General features: G+C 48.2%; 1 protein-coding gene across 2 annotated transcripts in view; it reads left to right on the forward strand.

Moving 5' to 3' along the window:
* P3H3 (prolyl 3-hydroxylase 3) overlaps positions 1-19,399 on the forward strand; it is a 30,311-nt gene that overhangs the window by 895 nt on the left and 10,017 nt on the right. For both annotated transcript variants that reach the window (XR_003996834.1, XM_030535864.1), the window contains exons 2-12: positions 6,107-6,259; positions 6,533-6,716; positions 6,870-7,001; positions 8,251-8,384; positions 8,637-8,726; positions 9,165-9,217; positions 9,488-9,546; positions 10,373-10,497; positions 11,656-11,751; positions 12,414-12,564; positions 12,802-12,919. Coding sequence is in view for 1 of the 2 variants with exons in the window: in XM_030535864.1 (XP_030391724.1) it covers positions 6,107-6,259; positions 6,533-6,716; positions 6,870-7,001; positions 8,251-8,384; positions 8,637-8,726; positions 9,165-9,217; positions 9,488-9,546; positions 10,373-10,497; positions 11,656-11,751; positions 12,414-12,564; positions 12,802-12,919 (1,295 nt within the window). In the remaining variant the exon portion in view is untranslated. The remainder of the gene's footprint in view (positions 1-6,106; positions 6,260-6,532; positions 6,717-6,869; positions 7,002-8,250; positions 8,385-8,636; positions 8,727-9,164; positions 9,218-9,487; positions 9,547-10,372; positions 10,498-11,655; positions 11,752-12,413; positions 12,565-12,801; positions 12,920-19,399) is intronic.

The raw sequence follows: 19,399 nt of genomic DNA on the forward strand, positions 1-19,399 counted from the left end.
CCCTGGGAGGAACCAGAGTCCCCATGCCTCCCAGGTACAGTCAGGGTCTTGCAGGGATTTCCCTACACACACACACTGAATTTCCCCAACACCCCCACCTCCCCCCCCAGTTTTGAGAATTAGTTACATGCAGGGATTGTTTGGATATTTAAATGGAAATTGAAACGTTAATACACACTTTAAAAGCATATAAAGTGTATGATAAAATATGTGGATCTGAAAAAGTGTAATAGATTTGAAAAGCATGAACAAAGACTCAGGGCCGGCTCTAACAATTTAGCTGCCCCAAGCACGGCGGCACGCCACGGGGGGCGCTCTGCTGCTTACCGGTCCCGCAGCTCTGATGGAGCTGCCGCAGGCCTGTCTGCGGGAGGTCCACCGGAGCTGCGGGACCAGCGGACTGTCTGCGGCAGCTCCACCAGAGCCGCCTGCCGCCCTCCCAGCAACCGGCAGAGCGCCCCCTGCGGCACTTGGCGCGCTGTGGCCTAGAGCCGGCCCTGCATAGACTGTCTTCCTTATACAGCTTTTGTTTTTATGACGATGTCAGTGCATTCATTTCGGTGATGTTGGCCAAATTATGATTTGTAAGCAAAGCCTAAATGAGCTCTCCCCGACAGCCAGTGATGAGCTGGGGGCTGGGTGGAAAGGCTTCAGGACCAGATTGTATTTACAGTCACACCTAATCTACCTAGGTATCCAGCAAACCGCTGTGTTGCCCAAGTGATAGATTTTGGCTGGGGTTGGGTTACAAATCACTTGAATGTGGGGGGGAATGAAATGTTATTCTTCTTATTGTATGAGTAAAGGGCAGTAGAACTGTACTTAGCCTGTGCTGATTGAGGGCATCGGGGGTTGAGGGTGGAGGCAGGTGTTTGTTTGATGGTTTGCCTGAGTCACAAGTACTATTCGACCTGCCCCTCTCCACTCATAGACTTTAAGGTCAGAAGGGACCATTATGATCATCTAGTCTGACCTCCTGCATAATGCAGGCCATAGAATTTCACCCACCCACTCCTGTAACAAACCCCTAACCTATGTCTGAGTTATTGAAGTCCCCAAATTGTGGTTTGAAGAACTCAAGCTGCAGAGAATCCTCCAGCAAGTGACCCGTGCCCCATGCTGCAGAGGAAGGCAAAAAACCTCCAGGGCCTCTGCCAATCTGCCCTGGAGGAAAATTCCTTCCCGACCCCAAATATGGTGATCAGTTAAACCCTGAGCATGTGGGCAAGACTCACCAGCCAGCACCCAGGAAAGAATTCTCTGTAGCAACTCAGATCCCACCCCATCTAACATCCCATCACAGACCAATGGGCCTATTTACCGGCTAATAATCAAAGATCAATTAATTGCCAAAATTAGGCTATCCCATATACCATCCCCTCCATACACTTATCAAGCTTAGTCTTGAAGCCAGATATGTCTTTTGCCCCCACTACTCCCCTTGGAAGGCTGTTCCAGAACTTCACTCCTCTAATGGTTAGAAACCTTCGTCTAATTTCAAGTCTAAACTTCCTAGTGTCCAATTTATACCCATTTGTTCTTGTGTCCACATTGGTACTAAGCTTAAATAATTCCTCTTCCTCCCTAATATTTATTCCTCTGATATATTTATAAAGAGCAATCATATTCCCCCTCAACCTTATTTTGGTTAGGCTAAAGAAGCCAAGCTCTTTGAGTCTCCTTTCATAAGACAGGTTTTCCATTCCTCGGATCATCTTAGTAGCCCTTCTCTGTACCTGTTCCAGTTTGAATTCATCCTCTTAAACATGAGAGACCAGAACTGCACACAGTATTCCAGATCAGGTCTCACCAATGCCTTGTATAACGGTACTAACACTTCCTTATCTTTGCTGGAAATACCTCGCCTGATGCATCCTAAAACTGCATTAGCTTTTTTAACAGCCATATCACATTGGTGGCTCATAGTCATTCTGTGATCAACCAATACTCCAAGGTCCTTCTCCTCCTCTGTTACTTCCAACTGACATGTCCCCAATTTATAACCAAAATTCTTGTTATTAATCCCTAAATGCATGACCTTGCACTTTTCACTATTAAATTTCATCCTATTACTATTACTCCAGTTTACAAGGTAATCCAGATCTTCCTGTATGATATCCCGGTCCTTCTCTGTGTTAGCAATACCTCCCAGCTTTGTGTCATCAACAAACTTTATTAGCACATTCCCACTTTTTGTACCAAGGTCAGTAATAAAAAGATTAAATAAGATTGGTCCCAAAACTGATCCCTGAGGAACTCCACTAGTAACCTCCCTCCAGCCTGACAGTTCACCTTTCAGTATGACCCATTGTAGTCTCCCCTTTAACCAGTCAGTTCCTTATCCACCTTTCAATTTTCACATTGATCCCCATCTTTTCCAATTTAACTAATAATGCCTCATGTGGAACAGTTTAAAGACAGAGCTGATTAGGCTCCATAAATAATTTTGTTTTGTTAAGTGACCACTACAGCTGAAATCACTGATAATCAGGTCTAAGTGGAAGAGAGGGTCCAGTCTGCACTAGCAGCAAGGTTCCCCCACTGAGAGCTCAGCTTAAATCACTGTGAGCTGAGTGGAACCTCAAGAGACGTGTGAACAAACATGGGTGTGGCACCATACTTTCTATTTAAGCAAGAGATACCACACACTACAAACTGGAGGCCAATGTTAAGTGCATTGTCACTTGTTCATCCTGAAGCTGAACACTGGTTCCGAACAAGACCAGCAAATGTTCATTATCTTTCTGCAAGAAACTCAGCTGACTGGTTAGACGCATATGGTGCAACAGTGAAAGACTCAACAGTTGAAAAAGTGAAGACCTTGCTTACCACATTTAAAAATTTGCATACATGGCTGATGCAAATGGACAAGTATTAAGTCATTGTGTACGTTATCTTGATGTCAGGAGTAGGCCAGTAGTTGCATTTCTAGATGTTCAAGTTATAGAAGACACATCTACTGCATCTATGACAACCCACATCTTAGAAGAATTAAATGCTTGTCAATTGGACCCCAAACAGATGGCTGCTTGTGCATTTGATGGAGCTGCAAACTTCTCTGGAAGACATGGTGCAGTACAAACTTTGTTCAGAGAAAAGTGTAGCCCTAATCTCTCCTATACACACTGCAGAGGCCATCTACTCCAACTAGGGCTAGTACAAGCTGCAGACTCTTCAAAAGACCTTTAAAAAGCTATAAATTTAATGTCTTCATTATATTATTTTTTCAGCAAGAATCCAAAAAGACTGAGTATCTTGGAAAATATAGAAGATACACTGGGACTGAAGTTCAAATTAGTCCAACCTGGGAAAACCCTCTGGCTTTCCCATGAATGATCCTTGGCTCTTGTCTTAAAATTACTCCAGCCATTGTTACTGACTTTGGAAAGTAGTGAGACTGGTGGATTACTTTTGCTACTACGTTCAGAGAAGACTATTGCCACTCTCTGTCTTGTAAGTCTACTGTTGAAACCATTTGGATCATTAAACAATGCCATCCTGGCATCTGCTACAACAGTAGTAGATCTTTGTCCAGCGGTAGAAGCTACATTTGGATCAATCAGCGAGCTATTCATTGAAAAGGTACTGGAAGAAGCAAAGACTTCGGTCCAGAAGTTGACTAATTAAGGCATTTATATTGAATCCTCAAGTGAAGAGGACAAGAAGTGTTTAAGACAACTGAAAAAGTACACAGACTTTATTCTTAAAAATCTACAACAGTGACTTCTAGAGTCTACTCAACCTCTGCGTAGCTTTTACAGATCCCTGTCCTGTTAAACACCAACAGTTGAGTGGAGTGACGCACTACCAGCAATGGGGCTGCCATGTGCTCAGGATAGAGAATTTGAACACAGAGTGGACTATCATACAACGAATGAATGAAGATTTGTCTTCAACTTCTTTTTTATCATCGCTAGTGGCTCAACCCAATCTTTATGCTGTGTTTTCTGGGATGAAAGAAGTAGGAATTCATCTGTTGCTACTCACAGTCACAAGAGCTACAGCTGAGTATTCTTTTTCATCAATGAATAGAATTTTGTGTTCTGAAAAAAGTCATCTTCTGCCTGATCGTTTGAATGAACTAATGAGCATATCAATTGAAGGAATGGAAGTACCGGACACACGAGAAGCCACCAAAGATGAACGCACTGCATTCAAGAAGTTCATTAACAGAGTTGTGCAAAATTATAACAGGAAACCAGGAAGGATGTAGATGTCGTGCTTCATAGAAGGCTTGAGTAGCCAACTTTAATTTGTGTGGTGATTTCAAAACATGAGTTAAATCTAACAAAATGGTCATGAAACAGTTTTCATTTTTTATTATGGTGCCTTGCAGCCCACCTTCACCCTCACAGTCTCACCCCTGATTGGCCCTGACCCCGTCCCTGTAAATTCAAACACCCCCCTAATTTCAATTCCTGGGGAAAACACTGGAGTCTTGGCTCTGCTTCTCCAGCTTCCAGCCCTAGTGCCACTGTCAAGCTAGGGTTATGCATATGCGCCAATGTTAGTGACTCTTGCATTCCCGCACTTGCCCCCTGTGGTTTTTAGGCTTGTCATGGTATAATTCCCCACTCTGAACCTTAGCGTCCAAAAGATGGGGTACCAGCATGAATTCCTCTAAGCTCAATTACCAGCTTAGAACCTGTAGCGCTGCCACCAACCAGGAATTCCAGTGCCTGGTACACTCTGGTCACCCCAAAACCTTGCCCGGGGACCCCCAAGACTCAGACCCTCTGGATTTTAACACAAGGAAAGTAAACCCTTTCCCTCACCGTTGCCTCTCCCAGGCTTCCCCGCCCTGGGTTACCCTGGAAGATCACTGTGATTCAAACTCCCTGAATCTTAAAACAGAGAGGAAAATGCACCTTCCCCCCTCCTTCTTTCTTCCCCTCCCAGATTCTCCCTGAGAGAGACAGTAATCCTAACACAGAGAGAAATTAGCCTCTCTCTCCCCCTTCCCTCCTTTCTCCCCACCAATCCCTGGTGAATCCAGACCCCGTCCCCTGGGGTCTCACACCAGAATAAAAAAATTCAGGTTCTTAAACAAGAAAAACCTTTAATTAAAGAAAGAAAAAATGATAAAAAATATCTTTGTAAATTTAAGATGGAATATGTACAGGGTTTTTCAGCTATAGACACTGGGAATACCCTCCCAGCCTAAGTATTCAAGTACAAATTAAAATCCTTCCAGCCAAATACACATTTAAACTCCTCCCAGCCAAATACACATTTGAACTCTTCCCAGCCAAATACACATTTGCAAATAAAGAAAACAAGCATAAGCCTAACTCGCTTTATCTAGCTAGTACTCACTATTTTGAATCTATAAGAACCTGCATCAGGGAGATTGGAGAGAAACCTGGTTGCACGTTTGGTCCCTCTGAGCTCCCAGAGTGAACTACAACTAAAATCTAACAGCACACACACAAACTTCCCTCCTTCAAGATTTGAAAGTATCCTGTCCCCTGATTGGTTCTCTGATCAGGTGACAGCCAGGCTCGCTGAACTTAACCCTTTACAGGCAAAAGAGATATGAAGTACTTCTTTTCTATTAACTCTTACTTATCTGTTTATGACAAGGCTACCCAGCAAAGAGACACCAATCTGATAATGGGAACAGCCTGTGTCTGGCCCACCACTACTCACCCAGCAGGCAGGATAGTGTATTGTTTGTGTGTAGATCTTCCAGAATTAGGCAATGAGCTGGGGAAGGGTGAAAGAAAATCAGGAATGGGTGGGAACACCAGAGTAGAGGTTTCATCCCATCACATCTAGCAAGGGATAGCATGACACTGTTTATAATTAGGTCCTATAATAATAACTACAATGCTGGACAGGGGACATGGATGGGGCACAAAATAGGGTGGGAGGCTCAGGCAGGCAGATGGGGAAATGAGGGAGGTGTGTGGATGAGTTCGCATCTCATCATATCCAAAGGGTTCAGCGTGGCACATTGATTTTAGGCCTATTCTACAAAAGCAGTTCCAATGCAAGGACAGCTAAAGACATGTGGGAAGGGGTTAGTGGGGTGGGTTTTTTAGACATGAGAAGGGTCTGCCCAGGATATGCCAATTGCTCTGTCTGGACTGTCTTGTCTTTGCAGCTGAAGAAGCTGGATGAAGCGGTGTCAGCAGCTCACACGTTTTTCGTGGCCAATCCCCAGCACCTACAGATGCGTGAGGACATGGAGAAATATCAACGCATGGCAGGGGTGAAGCTAGAGAGTTTCCGAGACCTGCAGGCCACACTATACTGGGTGAGAGCCCCATGGAGATCTGTACACCTGGGAAACACCTCAGCAAAGCCTGCCAACTTACTCCTAGTGGTCAGGGCCCAAGATAAAGCCTGGCTTCCCCACCCCTGCTCCATCTCCCCACAAGGGTCACAGCCTGAGACCTGGGGGTTTCTATAGCCAATACAAACAGCGCTACCCTCTGAGTGTTCCAAAGTCCTGGGTAACCCAATACCAACTGAGCAAGAAGGGTGGAGCCCAGACATTAACCAGGGGACATGGCACTATTCCTTGCAGGAAGCATATGAGACTGGGGTGCAGCACTACAATGTGGACGAGTATCTGCAGGCTGCTGTGAAACTGGAAGAGTCGCTTGAAGAGGTACTATTGGCACTGGAGGATTGTCGAGCTCTGTGCGAGGGGCCCCAGGAGGATGACACAGAGGAGGAGATGCAACCTGGCCTTTATGAAGCCATCGCAGGTAATGTAGAGGCACTGAGGGGTGCTGTGATGCTGGACATGTCCTTCTTCCTACTCTGGACGCATGCCATCTCCCAGCATCCTGGCCTGGCAGAAGGGGGAGCTTTTATACTGCTGGAGGTGCTGCCCTTCATTCCCTCTCTTTCCCTTTCAGCCCATTATATTCAGGTCCTGAAGTGCAGGCAGCACTGTGTCCTTGAAGTTGCCACCAAGCCCGGACGGGTTTCAGCCACAGACGATTTCATACCATCCCATTTGGATTTATTGCAGTTTGCTTATGATCAAGGTAAGCAGAGACGCAGGCCAGCAGGTTGTGCTGTGACACTAGCGAGTAGAGAGAGAGAACCCTGCAGCTGCCCAGTTCTGCTGTACCCAGCTGGGGCAGTGTGATACCAGGTGGATGGAGCAAGCCTAACTCAGCTCTTGATTCTTCTCCTCCAAGCCCACCCCCATTGCTCCTTTTCTCCATCGCCATGGACAGCCTCACCAGTCTCCCAGTCATTGAGGCCCGTAAGCCAGGGTCCGTCTTTGAATTATCGCTCTCACTGGACCCACATGTTCAGGTCATTTTTAATCTGTCTCCCTTTCTCTAAAATCTGGGCTTTCCTCTCTGTCCCCATGGCCAAAACTCTCGCCCCATCCCCCTCATTTCACATCTTGACTATGGTGACCTGTTCTCCAGCCCTTCCTCCTTTCACGTCTGTTAAGATCATTGCTGTTAAAATCACCTTCTTGAGGATCTGACCACATCAGCCTCCCTTGGGCGTCCCTCTGCTAGCTCCCCGTGCACCTCCCCATCAGACACAAACTCCTTGGCTTTCCCAGTAAGGCCCTTTGTGAGTTAACTCCGCCCTGCCTGGCTGATCTAATGAGACTGATCCCCACGGTCACTTTGCCAATATTCCCACCACCAACACCAGTCAGTTTCTCCCTTCAGCCCTGCATGCTCCCTCCCACGCTGCCTCCTGTGCATGGGGAAAACACCTGGGTAGAATCCAAACCGCCACTGCCTCATCCTCCTCCAGTTCCCTCACCCCTGCCATGAGGCCTCCTGAACCCAGCCTGCTAATCACGGCCAGGGAGGTGACAAGCTGTGGCAGTCTCTTTTCCCATCCTTCCCTTCTTCTGTCCTCCCTCTTCCCTCACAACTTTCTAACCCCACTGAAAGCTCCTTGGAGTTAGCAAACTGAGCCAGTTCTTCCCCAGGCTCACTGCTTGCTGTTGTAGCCCCATTGCCCACCCTTCGTCAGTTTCTGCCTTTAGATCATAAGCCTGTCAGGGCAGGGAGTGTCTTTTTGTGCATCTGCAGTGGCTGGCACAATGGGGCCCTGATCCTGACTGGGCCCTCTGGATTCTGTCATTATATTAAATATTTATTAATAACAATTGCTTCATAGTCCCAGATCTTCAGAGGTATGTAGGTGCCTAATGGCCATTGATCTCAATAGGAGTTGAATGCCTAAATACCTTTGAGGATCTGAGCCATAAGCTGCAGAGCCTTACTATGCCCATCTCCTTCTTTGCCTCTGCCCCAGTTGGGAACCACGCACTGGCTGCTGAATGTGCTGCTTCTTACTTGCTCTTCTATCCTTCGGATGAACTGATGCTGGAGAAGATGAAACAGTATCAGGCGGATCTGGGAGAGGGAGCATCAGTCACAAGCAGAGAGGTACCAGTAACACTCCTCCAATTCTGCCTTCTCTGAATTTCCTCTCACCCCCTATGGCTGGGCCATCATTGCGGTCCTACTGGGGAGAGATGCCTCTATGTGTGGGTGTACATAGCCCAGGGCTGAATGAAGATGGAGAGTGTCTCCCCCACATACAGATCATCAGGCCGGGGTCTCCCCAGGGCAAAATCCCCAGGGTAGGGTTGGATCTCCTTTGTGGGACAGTTGTTTGACAGTTGTGTGCATCTCCAGAATATTCAGCGCTATGTGCAGAGGTCTCTGATGGAGAAGAAGTTGATTTACTATGCAGTGGAGCATCTGGGAGGAACTTTTGATGACCCTGTAAGTAGCTGCAACTTCTTTCAGAGGGCTGAGTTTTCCCTGCCCTAGTCTCATGAGGGCAGTTTATTGCTCGTTAATCTGTGGTACTCATTACAGCAGGATATTATCCTGGTACTGTAAGGGTTAGACACTGATGTGAGTGAGAATGACCTCCGAGGTGAAAAGAAGACCCTCAAAGCCCTCCTTTCTCCTGCTTCTGGGACCCAAGATAAGCCCCAGCTGTGGGTGAAGGAGGAGGAAGGAATTCCCATGTGGGGCATTATTGGGACTTTATGCATCCCTTTGAGCAGCATCAGAACCAGGGACACAGACTAGACAGGCCCAGTGGTCTAATCTGTCCTGGGCAGAAATGGGGCACTGAACTAGGCAGGTCCATTTGTCTGATCCAGCATGGGAGTGGTTTGCTGGGTGACTGAGCCCCTGAGTTTGTTTCTTTAGGACCCTTGGACCCCTGATGAGCTGATTCCTGAAAGTCTGAAGCAGAAACATAGGTAAGAGCCAAAGCAGCCTACTGGGACTGAGTTGGAGGCCTGCTGAGTATGGAAGTGATGATGCCTGGAAGGGAAAGGGGTGAACTAGCAGAGATGGGGGTGTATTACTTGTGTTCTACAGGAGGTCTGACTAAATGATCACAATGATCCCTTCTGGCCTTGGAATCTCTGACTCTGTGACTTATTGCTGAGTGTCTGACTGAGGAGGGAGCCAGGGACTATATCTCTGGATACTGACAGCCCCTGTCTGTGTCTCTCCTTTGCTCCGAGGGAGAATCAGGAGAAGCAGAGGCTGGAGAATCTGGATGTGGGAGAGCAGAAGCAGAGGGGTGAGTAAAAGAGCCTGAAATGGGAGACAGAGACCACTGAAAGGCAGGGCTAAATACTGCCCGAGCCTCTACTGTTCCAGACTCAATGATTTTAATGCCAGTGGGGATGCAGTCTAACTGCCTCCCATCACTACCCATCAGTGCACAGGCTGCCAATCTCCAAGTATACACTCCTTCTGGGAAGTGGGGGGTAGGAGCCCGGGGAGCATTGCAGCTGGAGTAACTTAGCCAGTGCGAATGTAGCTGTACAGCAAACCTGCCATGATTCAGCACAGCTAGTGTGGACCTGTTGAATCGTTTGGGCTTAAGCCACGTCAGTCCAACAGGCTCAGTTACAGATGGATCAGTTCTGCAGGGGGGAGACAAGAGGAGATAGAGGCCTTGCAAAGCTTGGAAATACATTATTACATTACTACAGCTGTAAGCTGCCCAGCACAGATTCCTGTATTCCCAGCTCCTACAGGGCTCAGTCTGGGCCAGGCCTGGCTACCGAGGATGCTCTGTGATAACATACAGGAGATCTTTCCCAGGCTTGGGCATGTTTATAATTCCTCCTGTCCGGAGATCAGATATGGGGCGTGAAGGGGGCTGATAACTCTGAAACAAGGCCCCCTCCCCCCTGACTCTGGAGATTACTAACAGCAATCAGTAACATAGTGTTTCTAGGAGTAGGAGGTGGGGACAAGATCTGAGGGTGGTTTAAATGTTTTCTAGATTTTGTTCCTTGTGGCGTAGTCTAGGGGCCTTACTGGATTTTCAGCTGCTTCTGCAGATCCAGGCAGAACCCACAAGAAGGCTGAGCCCATTCTCCCTCCCCCTTGCCCAGGTCCATTCACTTTTGAGGGCATCACCGTCGCCATGGATTCTCTTCAGCTGAATGGATCCCAGCGGGTCGTCTTTGACAGAGTCCTGACTGATTCTGAATGTAAGGACATTCTCCGGCTGGCAAAGGTGAGGACAGGAGCCTACAAGGGGCAGCAGGTTTGTATAATTTTTGGTGGTGCCCACAAGAAGAACAAGTCCCGCCCCCCCACACCTGCCTTGTAAGCCAATATATTTTTTTTAAATAATGTAAAAATGTGAGAGTTCTGGGGTGGGGATGGTGATGAGGGTTTTGGAGTGTGGGAGGAGGCTCAGGGCTAGGCCAGAGGGTTGGGGTAAGGGAGTGAGGGCTGTGGGATGGAACCAGGGATGAGGGGTTCATGGTGCAGGAGGGGGCACAGAGCTAGGACAGAGGGTTGGAGTGTGGGGGCATGAGGGCTCTGGCTGGGGATGCGGGCTCTGGGGTGAGGAAGGCCTGGGGATGAGGCGTTTGGGGTGCAGGCAGGCCAGAGAGGAGGACTCCCCCCAGCCCTCTCCCCGCCGGCAGCAGCAGGCTCCAGGGCAGGGGCCCCCCTCTTCCTCCCGGCAGCAGACTCACCTCACACCACTGTCACTGTATGTGCTCCTAGGGCCCCTCTCAGGTCCAGGAAGCCCCCTCGCCTCCCCTGGGGTGGGTGTTGGGGGGGGGCTGTCATCACATGCACCTGCTCCCTTGCTGCTGCCCCTCACTGTAGCCTCACTGCGGGTGGGGCTGCCTTTTGCCCAGCATGGGGCAGGAGCGGTGATTGCGGGCAGGAGGGCCCCCTGTGCTGGTGGAGGGTCCCACCAGAAAAGGGAAGGGTCCCAGGCAGAAGGACAGAGTTAGGATCAGCCTGCCTTGGCACTAGTGACTGGGGGCCACTAGGGCCCTGTGGTGGCAGTTCATGCTGGGAGCTGCAGGAGGCAGCCACTGGCTTAAGGCAGGGACACTCTGGGGCCGGGGGAGGTGTGTAGGGCCAGCAAGTGTGGGCTGGGGGACACTTGGGAGAGGTGCACAGGAGCAGCTGATGGGACCGGATCTGAGCCCCAAACATTGGTGGAGGTGGGCCCCCAGGCCCTGAATATTGTTGGAACCTGGGCACCATGGGCCCATATAACTCACCGGCCCTGGAGCCTACAGGGGCATTTTGATATGGGGGGAGCCTTCACTAGCCCAGTGTTGCCATCCTCAGCAGAGATGCTGCAACATCAGGGTGGAGGGGAGAAGGAGGGACACCAGATTTGAAACTACCTTCCAATCTATTTCAGGCAGCTGGCGGCACGGGAGATGGTTACCGGGGCAGACAGTCCCCTCACACCCCCCATGAGAGATTTGAAGGGTTAACAGTGTTAAAGGCTTTGCAGGTAAATGGCTTAGTGCCTCTGCGTGTGTTAGGGTCCCATCCCATGGGCATGGCTTGTCTCAAGGAGTTCCTTGGGCTCCAGCTGCTTGCTCGCTTGCCTGTTGGTGGGTGGGAGTTCACAGGAGTGTTCTCATTCTGGCACATGTCCATGTGCTGTCTCACAGGCCTGCTCTCTTACATGTGGGGGTGAGGGGTTCCCAGGGCACATTTCTCTCACATGTATGCTCCCCTCCCACGGGTGCGTTTGGGGCCTCTCTCTCAGTCTCCTTACCTTCCCGCAGCACAGTCAAGCTGTTTCTGTGGAGGCACTGTTTCGCACAGGCACAGGTTGTGTGTTTCTGTCCTGCTTGTGCAGGTGGCTGTCTCAGGGGCTTTGTTTCCTCTGTTTCCCAGAGTGCTGCTTTCCCTCTGGCAAACAGGAGGGTGTTTTTCATGGTCTTGTTTCTCCATTGTATACACCTGCATGGAGGTGATATTTCTCATGGCTTTTTTCTCTCCTGCAAGTGCACAGTCACAGGAGTTTCACACTCATATCTTTGCTTATGCATGTGTATGAACACAGGATTTCTCACAGGCATGCTGCTCCCTTGCACACACATGTTGTTTCTCACAGATGTGTTCTTTATGCTTGAGGTTTCTCACAAGCTTGTTTTTACCTTCCAGCTGGCACAGGATGGGACTGTGAACTGGAGAGATGCCACACTGCTCCTGCATGCCAGCGAGAAATCCCGGAAAATAGTAGAGTCCTATTTCACCCCTGGGAAAAGGCTCCATTTCTCATTCACACACCTCGTGTGCCGCACGGCTGTAGAGGGTAAAGAAAGCCCAATCCCAGCCATATTCCCCCTAGAGAATCCCCTCCCCTCACATTCAGGGTCCCCCTGTCCCTGCTCACCCCAAATCCCAGCTGTGTCCCTTCCCCTCACTCTCAGTCTCTGTGCTCCTGCTCACCCCTAATCCCATCTGTGTCCCTTCCTCTCACACTCAGGGTGCACTTTGCCTACTGTATCCTCCTAAAGTGCGAATGTTCCCCTGCAATGTCCTGTTTTAGGGGACCAGGATGGTCGCATGGATCTCAGTCACCCAGTTCATGCGGATAACTGTCTCTTGGATCCTGAGGGGAAAGAATGCTGGAGAGAACCACCTGCCTACATGTACAGGGACTACAGGTAAGACTAGAGGGGAACCCAGAGCTGAGAATGTGAGAATATCTCCCCAGCTCCAGAGAGCATTGTCACTGCAGGGAAAGAGGGACCTCAGAGTTACACAGGAACAGAGGGATTGCCAGACTGGAGCAGACCTGACATGGTCCCGTCTGGCCTTGGAATCTATGAATCTGTGTAGTCCAGTGTCCTGTCTGTATGCCACTCTATTAGACTGGGCAGCAACCCGCCCCTCCCCCCTGCAGTATTGCAGTCCTTTATATACAAGTTTTTTCCTTAAACCTGGGCCAGTCTCCTGTACTGGAGTCTTGCCTTCTTCTCAGTGTTTTGGTTGCTTGCAGCATAGGTGGGGGCAGGAGGCGGGCCCAGTATGTGTCCACTCTGTCTGTTTTGTACCCTCAGTCCATGTGCTTGGGGAGCATAAGTCCAGGCATGTTTGGGGGTATTGCTGAGTCTCTCCAAGCGGTTGAGCAATTCCCCTGGTGTGGCCTCAGGCAGGTGAGTCATTGCATTGTAGCTCCCTTGCTGGACAATGGCTGTTGATGGGTTGTTTGACAGCCCACTTGGGTGTTCGTTGCTTTCCTTTATGTTGTCTCTGAGGAGCTAATATCTGGCTGATTCCCCCAACTTACAGCATGTTTTAGTGACCACTTACAACACAATTCTCATAACTTCATATGCATTAATGGTACACATATATGGATAGAGAAATGACTTTCAGCAGATCATGACCTTTCCTCTGATACCTTACATGGCATGCTTTATATGTAAGATTGCGATTATATGAAAATGAGAAATATGAGGGTTGCAGGATGCTCCCCCAAGGTATAGAATGTCACAGAAGGCTTCTGTAGCACCCCTTCTCAGGGGCTCCCAAGGCAGGTCCTTCCCCCTGCCTGGTCAGCCCCTTTCTAAGCTGTCTGGCTTCCTTTTAAGCTCCCTCCTCCATCTGGAGCACACTCTGCAGGTGTGCCAGCGTGGGGTCATTTGGGCTCTCGAAACTGAAGGAGTTATACATCCCATCACACACCTTCCCCGTCAAGTTTGGTGCTGGGGTACTCCCTGATGGTTCTTATTCTCCCCCTGCTCATGAAAAAAATCTTCGTTCTTATGGACTCTCCCTCTCAGTGAAGTACTTGAAAACGATAGGGCTGAAAGCAAAGGTGCTACCACATGATCATTCGGTTGATATCCTTCATTGAGTTCAGCCAGAGGAAGGGAGCATGATCTGTCACTAAAAGGATTCCCCAACAAATAATATCATAACGCATCTATAGCCCGTTTCATAGCCAGGGATTCCTTCTCAATGATGAAGGTTTGAGCACTGGCCTGCTAAACCCAGGGTTGTGAATTCAATCCTTGAGGGGGCCATTTGGGGATTGGTCCTGCTTTGAGCAAGGGGTTGGACTAGATGATCTCTTGAAGTCCCTTCCAACCCTAATAATCCGTGATTCTGTGAAGTAGGATATTTTTCAATGAAATAGCTTCTGGCTGAGGTATAGGATGAGGTGTTCTCCTCCATCAATGCTTATGAAAATACTGCCCCAAGACCTACATCTGAGGCATCTATCTGCAAAGTGAATCATCTGGAAAAGTCCAGGAGTGAGAGCACTGGTTCTCGGCTTAGCTGTTCTTTTATCTTAAATGCCTTGTCGCAGGCTTCAGACCACATTTTCTTAGGGCTCATGTACTTTATCAGATCTATCCAGGGGTCTGCTGTGGTGGCAAATCCTGGTACAAAGCGTCTGTAGTACCCAGCAAGGCCCAGGAAGTGATGCACCTGCTTTTTTGTATGGGGCATTGCTCCAAGGCTTGTACTTTACCCGCTAGCAGCTTCAGACGCCTGCCCCCTACCAGATAGCTGTGGAAAGTCACCTCTTGGCTGGAAGTCTGCACTTGGCTGGGTTGGTCATCAGCCCTGCCTCTTTGAGGGATTGCAGTATCATGGTGAGGAGTCTTTAGTGATCATTCCAGTCATATCTATAAAGGACGATGTTGTTGATGTACGCCAAGCCACACTGCCCATGTGGTCAAAGTACATGGTCCATCAGGTGTTGGAAGGTGGCCATGGCTCTATGAAGGATGATGGGCATGATCTGAAATTGGTAGAGACCAAACGGTGTATAGAATGCTGTCTTCTCTTGTGCAATGGTTGTCAAAAGTATCTGTCAGTAACCCTTCATGAGGTCAAGAGTGAATATGTACTTGGCAACCCCAGGTCTGTCTAGCAACTTATCTACTATAGGCATAGGGTACACATTGAACATCGATATAGCATTTACTCTCTGGAAATTGATGCAGAATCAGGTTGACAAGTCAGATTTCAGCACCAACACGAGAGGCTCCACCAGTCTCTGTGAGACTCCTCAACCACCCCTACGTCTAACATGGCCTGTAGTTCTTTGGGAACCATCTCTCAAATCTTCTGTGGCAGGGATTGGAGGCTCTCTCAGAACTTTTTTCCTTGTTGAGTGTCCATGTGATGTGTAGGCCTGGTGGATGCATCCTGGCAGTGCTGAGAAGACTGGGGGAAAGCTTCCATCAGCCATAGTAACTATTATTTTTGTTCAGGCTGTAATTCTTCACCATGGATACCAATCCAGCATCGTGGCCCAAGGATGCCTGTGGGCTGAACTCGGGCATAGGCGCCGACTCCATGGGTGCTCCGGGGCTGGAGCACCCACGGGGGAAAATTGATGGGTACTCTGCACCTACTGGCAGCTCCTTGCCCCAGCTCACCTCAGCCTCCACTCCGCCTCCTCCCCTGAGCACGCCACTTCTCCCCCTAGCTCCCAGTGCTTCCCACTGCAAAACAGCTGTTTTGCAGTGGCAAGCACTGGGGGGCGGGGGAAATGTGGCACGCTCAGGGAAGAGGCAGGGCCGGGGAGTTGGGATGGGTACTTTAGGGAAAGGGGTTGAAATGGGGGGGGAGGGGTGGAGTGGGGGGGGGGGCTCGAGCACCCATCATTGCTGGGAAAAGTTGACGCCTATGAACTCTGGTGGAGCTGGTGCTATGAGAAGGCTGGCCTTCCTGTTCCTGTGAGGCCATTAGCAGGTTCACATGATAAATTTGCATTTCTTTTCTCTTCCCTGGGTGGTGAATTTCAGAATTGACCATCCCTGCCTTCCTTGCCACTTCAAATGGATCTTGCCGCCTGGCCAGTAGCTTTGACTCCAAGGGTGGTAGCAATAACAAGGCCCTATTTCCAGTTCCAGATTCTCGCACTCTGGCCCCTCAGTTGTTAGCTCACTGTTGGTTCTGCTGGGACTTAAAACAGGTTTTCTTTAGAGCAAAAGCAGTGTCACCAGCTTCTCCCTCAGGCAGATCACATACTGCACCACACTGGTTTTTCAGGGGCTTTTCTCCTCCCATGTCTCGCAAAGGAGGTCTAGGATCCCATTTGATTGCCTCCCATATAATAGTTTGAATGGGTAGAATCCGGCTGATGCTTAGGGCTCCTCACAGATGGCAGAAGGAGGGGTGGGAGTAGCTGATCCCAATGACAGGTGTCTGAGACCACAAATTTTCTAAACATCTCTTTCAATGTTTTATTGAAGCACTCCACCGGCCCATCAGTCTGAGGGTGATAGACAGACATCTTTAAGGCCTTGATCTTCAAAAGGTTGCATAATTCCCCCATTAGTCTTGAAATAAAGTTAGCCCTCTGGTCAGTCAGTGTCTCTTTTGGTATCCCTACCCGTGCAAAAACCTTCATCAGTTTGGTAACAATGTTACTGCAGTGATTGAACAAAGGGGGAATGGCCTCTGGATATCACATGGCATAGTCCATTATCACCAGAATGTACTGGTACTGGATACACCCTTTTACAGGGATCCAACAGGTCCATACCAATCTTCTCGACGGGTACTCCAGCCACCAGGAGGAGGACTAACAGAGCCTTTGGGGTCTTTTGGGATCCTGTCCATTGGCATTCTGGGCACAATGTGCAGTAGTTCTTGACCTCACTATGTACTCCCAGTCAGTAAAATCTGAAGGTTACTCTTTCAAGGGTTTTTCTTGACCTAAGTGTCTCCAACAACGTCCCACATGTGCCTGCTGTAATACGGTCCCTTGGATTTTCTTTGGGACTAAAAGTTGTACTCTTACTTCTCTGGTTTGATAATCTTTGGCCAGCTGGTACAGTCTCTATTCCATGAGTTCAGACCGGGACTGTTGCAGATCTACCACCTCTCCATTGATGTTGGCAAGTTGGCCATATGCCCTGCTCAGAGTCCAGTCATCTTTTTATTCACCTATGAAATCTACATCAGCCGTTAATAAGTCTGGAGATGGTGAAATTGTCTTTTTCCTCTCTTTTTGCGCAGGGCATTGTTCCTGTCAGGTCCATCCAAGAATATTAAAGGAACTGGCAAAGGAAATTGCAACCCCAATAGCAAGGATTTTTAACAAATCTGTAAACTCAGGAGTCATACCCTATGACTGGAGAATTGCTAATATAGCTCCTATGTTTAAGAAGGAGAAAAAGGTGATTCAGGAAACTACAGGCCTTTTAGTTTAACCTCATTTGTATGCAAGATCTTGGAACAAATTTTGAAAGGGAAAGTAGTTAGGGACATAAAGATGAATTGGGATAAAATACAACATGGTTTTACAAAAGGTAGATCATGCCAGACCAACCTGTTCTCCTTCTTTGAGAACATAACTGATTTTTTTAGACAAAGGAAATACAGTAGATCTAATCTACCTGGATTTCAGTAAGACATTTGATTCAGTTCCACATGGGAAATTATTAGTTAAATTGGAGAAGATGGGGATTAATATGAGAACTGAAAGGTGGATAAGGAACTGGTTAAAGGAGGGACTACAACGGTTCATACTGAAAGGTGAACAGTCAAACTGGAGGGAGGTTGCTAGTGGAGTTCCACAGGGATCAGTCTTGAGACCAATCTTATTTGACATTTTTATTACTGACCTTGGCACAAAAAGTTGGAAAATAAATATCCCAGATAAAATTTGCAGATGATACAAAGTTGGGAGGTATTACCAGTATGGTGGAGGACCAGAATACCATATAAGATCTGGATGACCTTGTAAACTGGCGTAATAGAAATGGGAGGAAATTTAATTGTGTGACGTGCAAGGGTATGCATTTAGGGACTAACAACAATAATTTTTTCTGCGGATGTATCAGTTGGAAGTAACAGAGGAGGAGAAAGACCTAAGTATATTGATTGATCACAGACTATGAGCCGCCAGTGTGGTACAGCTGTGAAAAAGGCTAATGCAGTCCTAGGATGCATCAGGTGAAGTATTGCCAGTAGAGACAAGGAAGTGTTAGTACTATTATACAAGGCACTGGTGAGACCTCATCTGGAATAGTGGATGCAATTCTGGTCTCCCATGTTTAAGAAAGATTAATTCTGACTGGAACAGGCACAGAGAAGGGCTACTAAGATGATCCGAGGAATGGAAAATCTACCTTATGAGAGGAGACTCAAAGAGCTTGGCTTGTTTAGCCTAACCAAAGAAGGCTGAGGGGAGATATGATTGCTCTCTATAAATTCCTATCAGAGGGATACACACCAGGGAGGAAGAGAAGTTATTTAAGAGCTAATGCTGACACAAGAACAAATGGATATAAACTGGCCATCAACAAGTTAAGGCTTGAAATTAGGCCAAGGTTTCTATTCTGAAACAGCCTTCCAAGGGGAGCACTGTAGGCAAAAAACCTAACTGACTTCAAGACTGAGGTTCTGTGGCCTGCACTGGGCAGACGATCAGACTAGATGATCATGATGGACCCTTCTGACATTAAAGTCTGTGAGTCTGAGTCCCTTCACCAGGATCTTCCATCTCCCCAACTCTGGCTAGATTTTCAGGTTTTTTGAGGTTCAAGGGCCCCGCCCTGAGGGTCATTCCTGTAGTCAGTTGGCTGGTGTATGTTCTGTCTGTGGGCTGCACTAGCTCTGGCCAGTTAGCCCATATAATGGGCTCTGATTGAACTGCTCAAGAAGACCACAGACTCAGTTCAGCAACGAAGGCTACTTATTGTCAATGAAGCACAGTCCTAATATCGTGTAGACTCTACAGGACACTAACACATGTAACACTAACACTTTCCATTCCCTCCTTGGCTGGACAAAGACACACCCTCTTTGACCCCTCTTTTCTACACTGATACATACAAGTTACGTATTGCCCCTCTGTCATGGGTAGTTACCACCCTTTACCTTGTACATGTTGGTTCTGTCAAAACATCTCTATTCATCATCTTGTCATCCTGACCTTATCTTTAGGAGGGGTCACTGTGTCCCTGTATCATCTTTGGGGAGAGTGTTTATACCTTAACTTGGTATCGGGATGTTCTGGTACAGTCCTTCTGGAATATGTTTATGCAAGTGTCCTGTACCTAGCACTTCTTCCAGTGTTTGTGTTTTTGCAATATTAGCCCTGTTCTTGCCACTTCCAGTGAACTTGCAAGTAGGCATGTTTTGTAACAGGGCCTGACTTTAGTTCAGGCCTT

The sequence above is a fragment of the Gopherus evgoodei genome, chromosome 1 (genome assembly GCF_007399415.2).
Source record: "Gopherus evgoodei ecotype Sinaloan lineage chromosome 1, rGopEvg1_v1.p, whole genome shotgun sequence".
In the NCBI taxonomy this organism is placed as follows: Eukaryota; Metazoa; Chordata; order Testudines; family Testudinidae; genus Gopherus; species Gopherus evgoodei.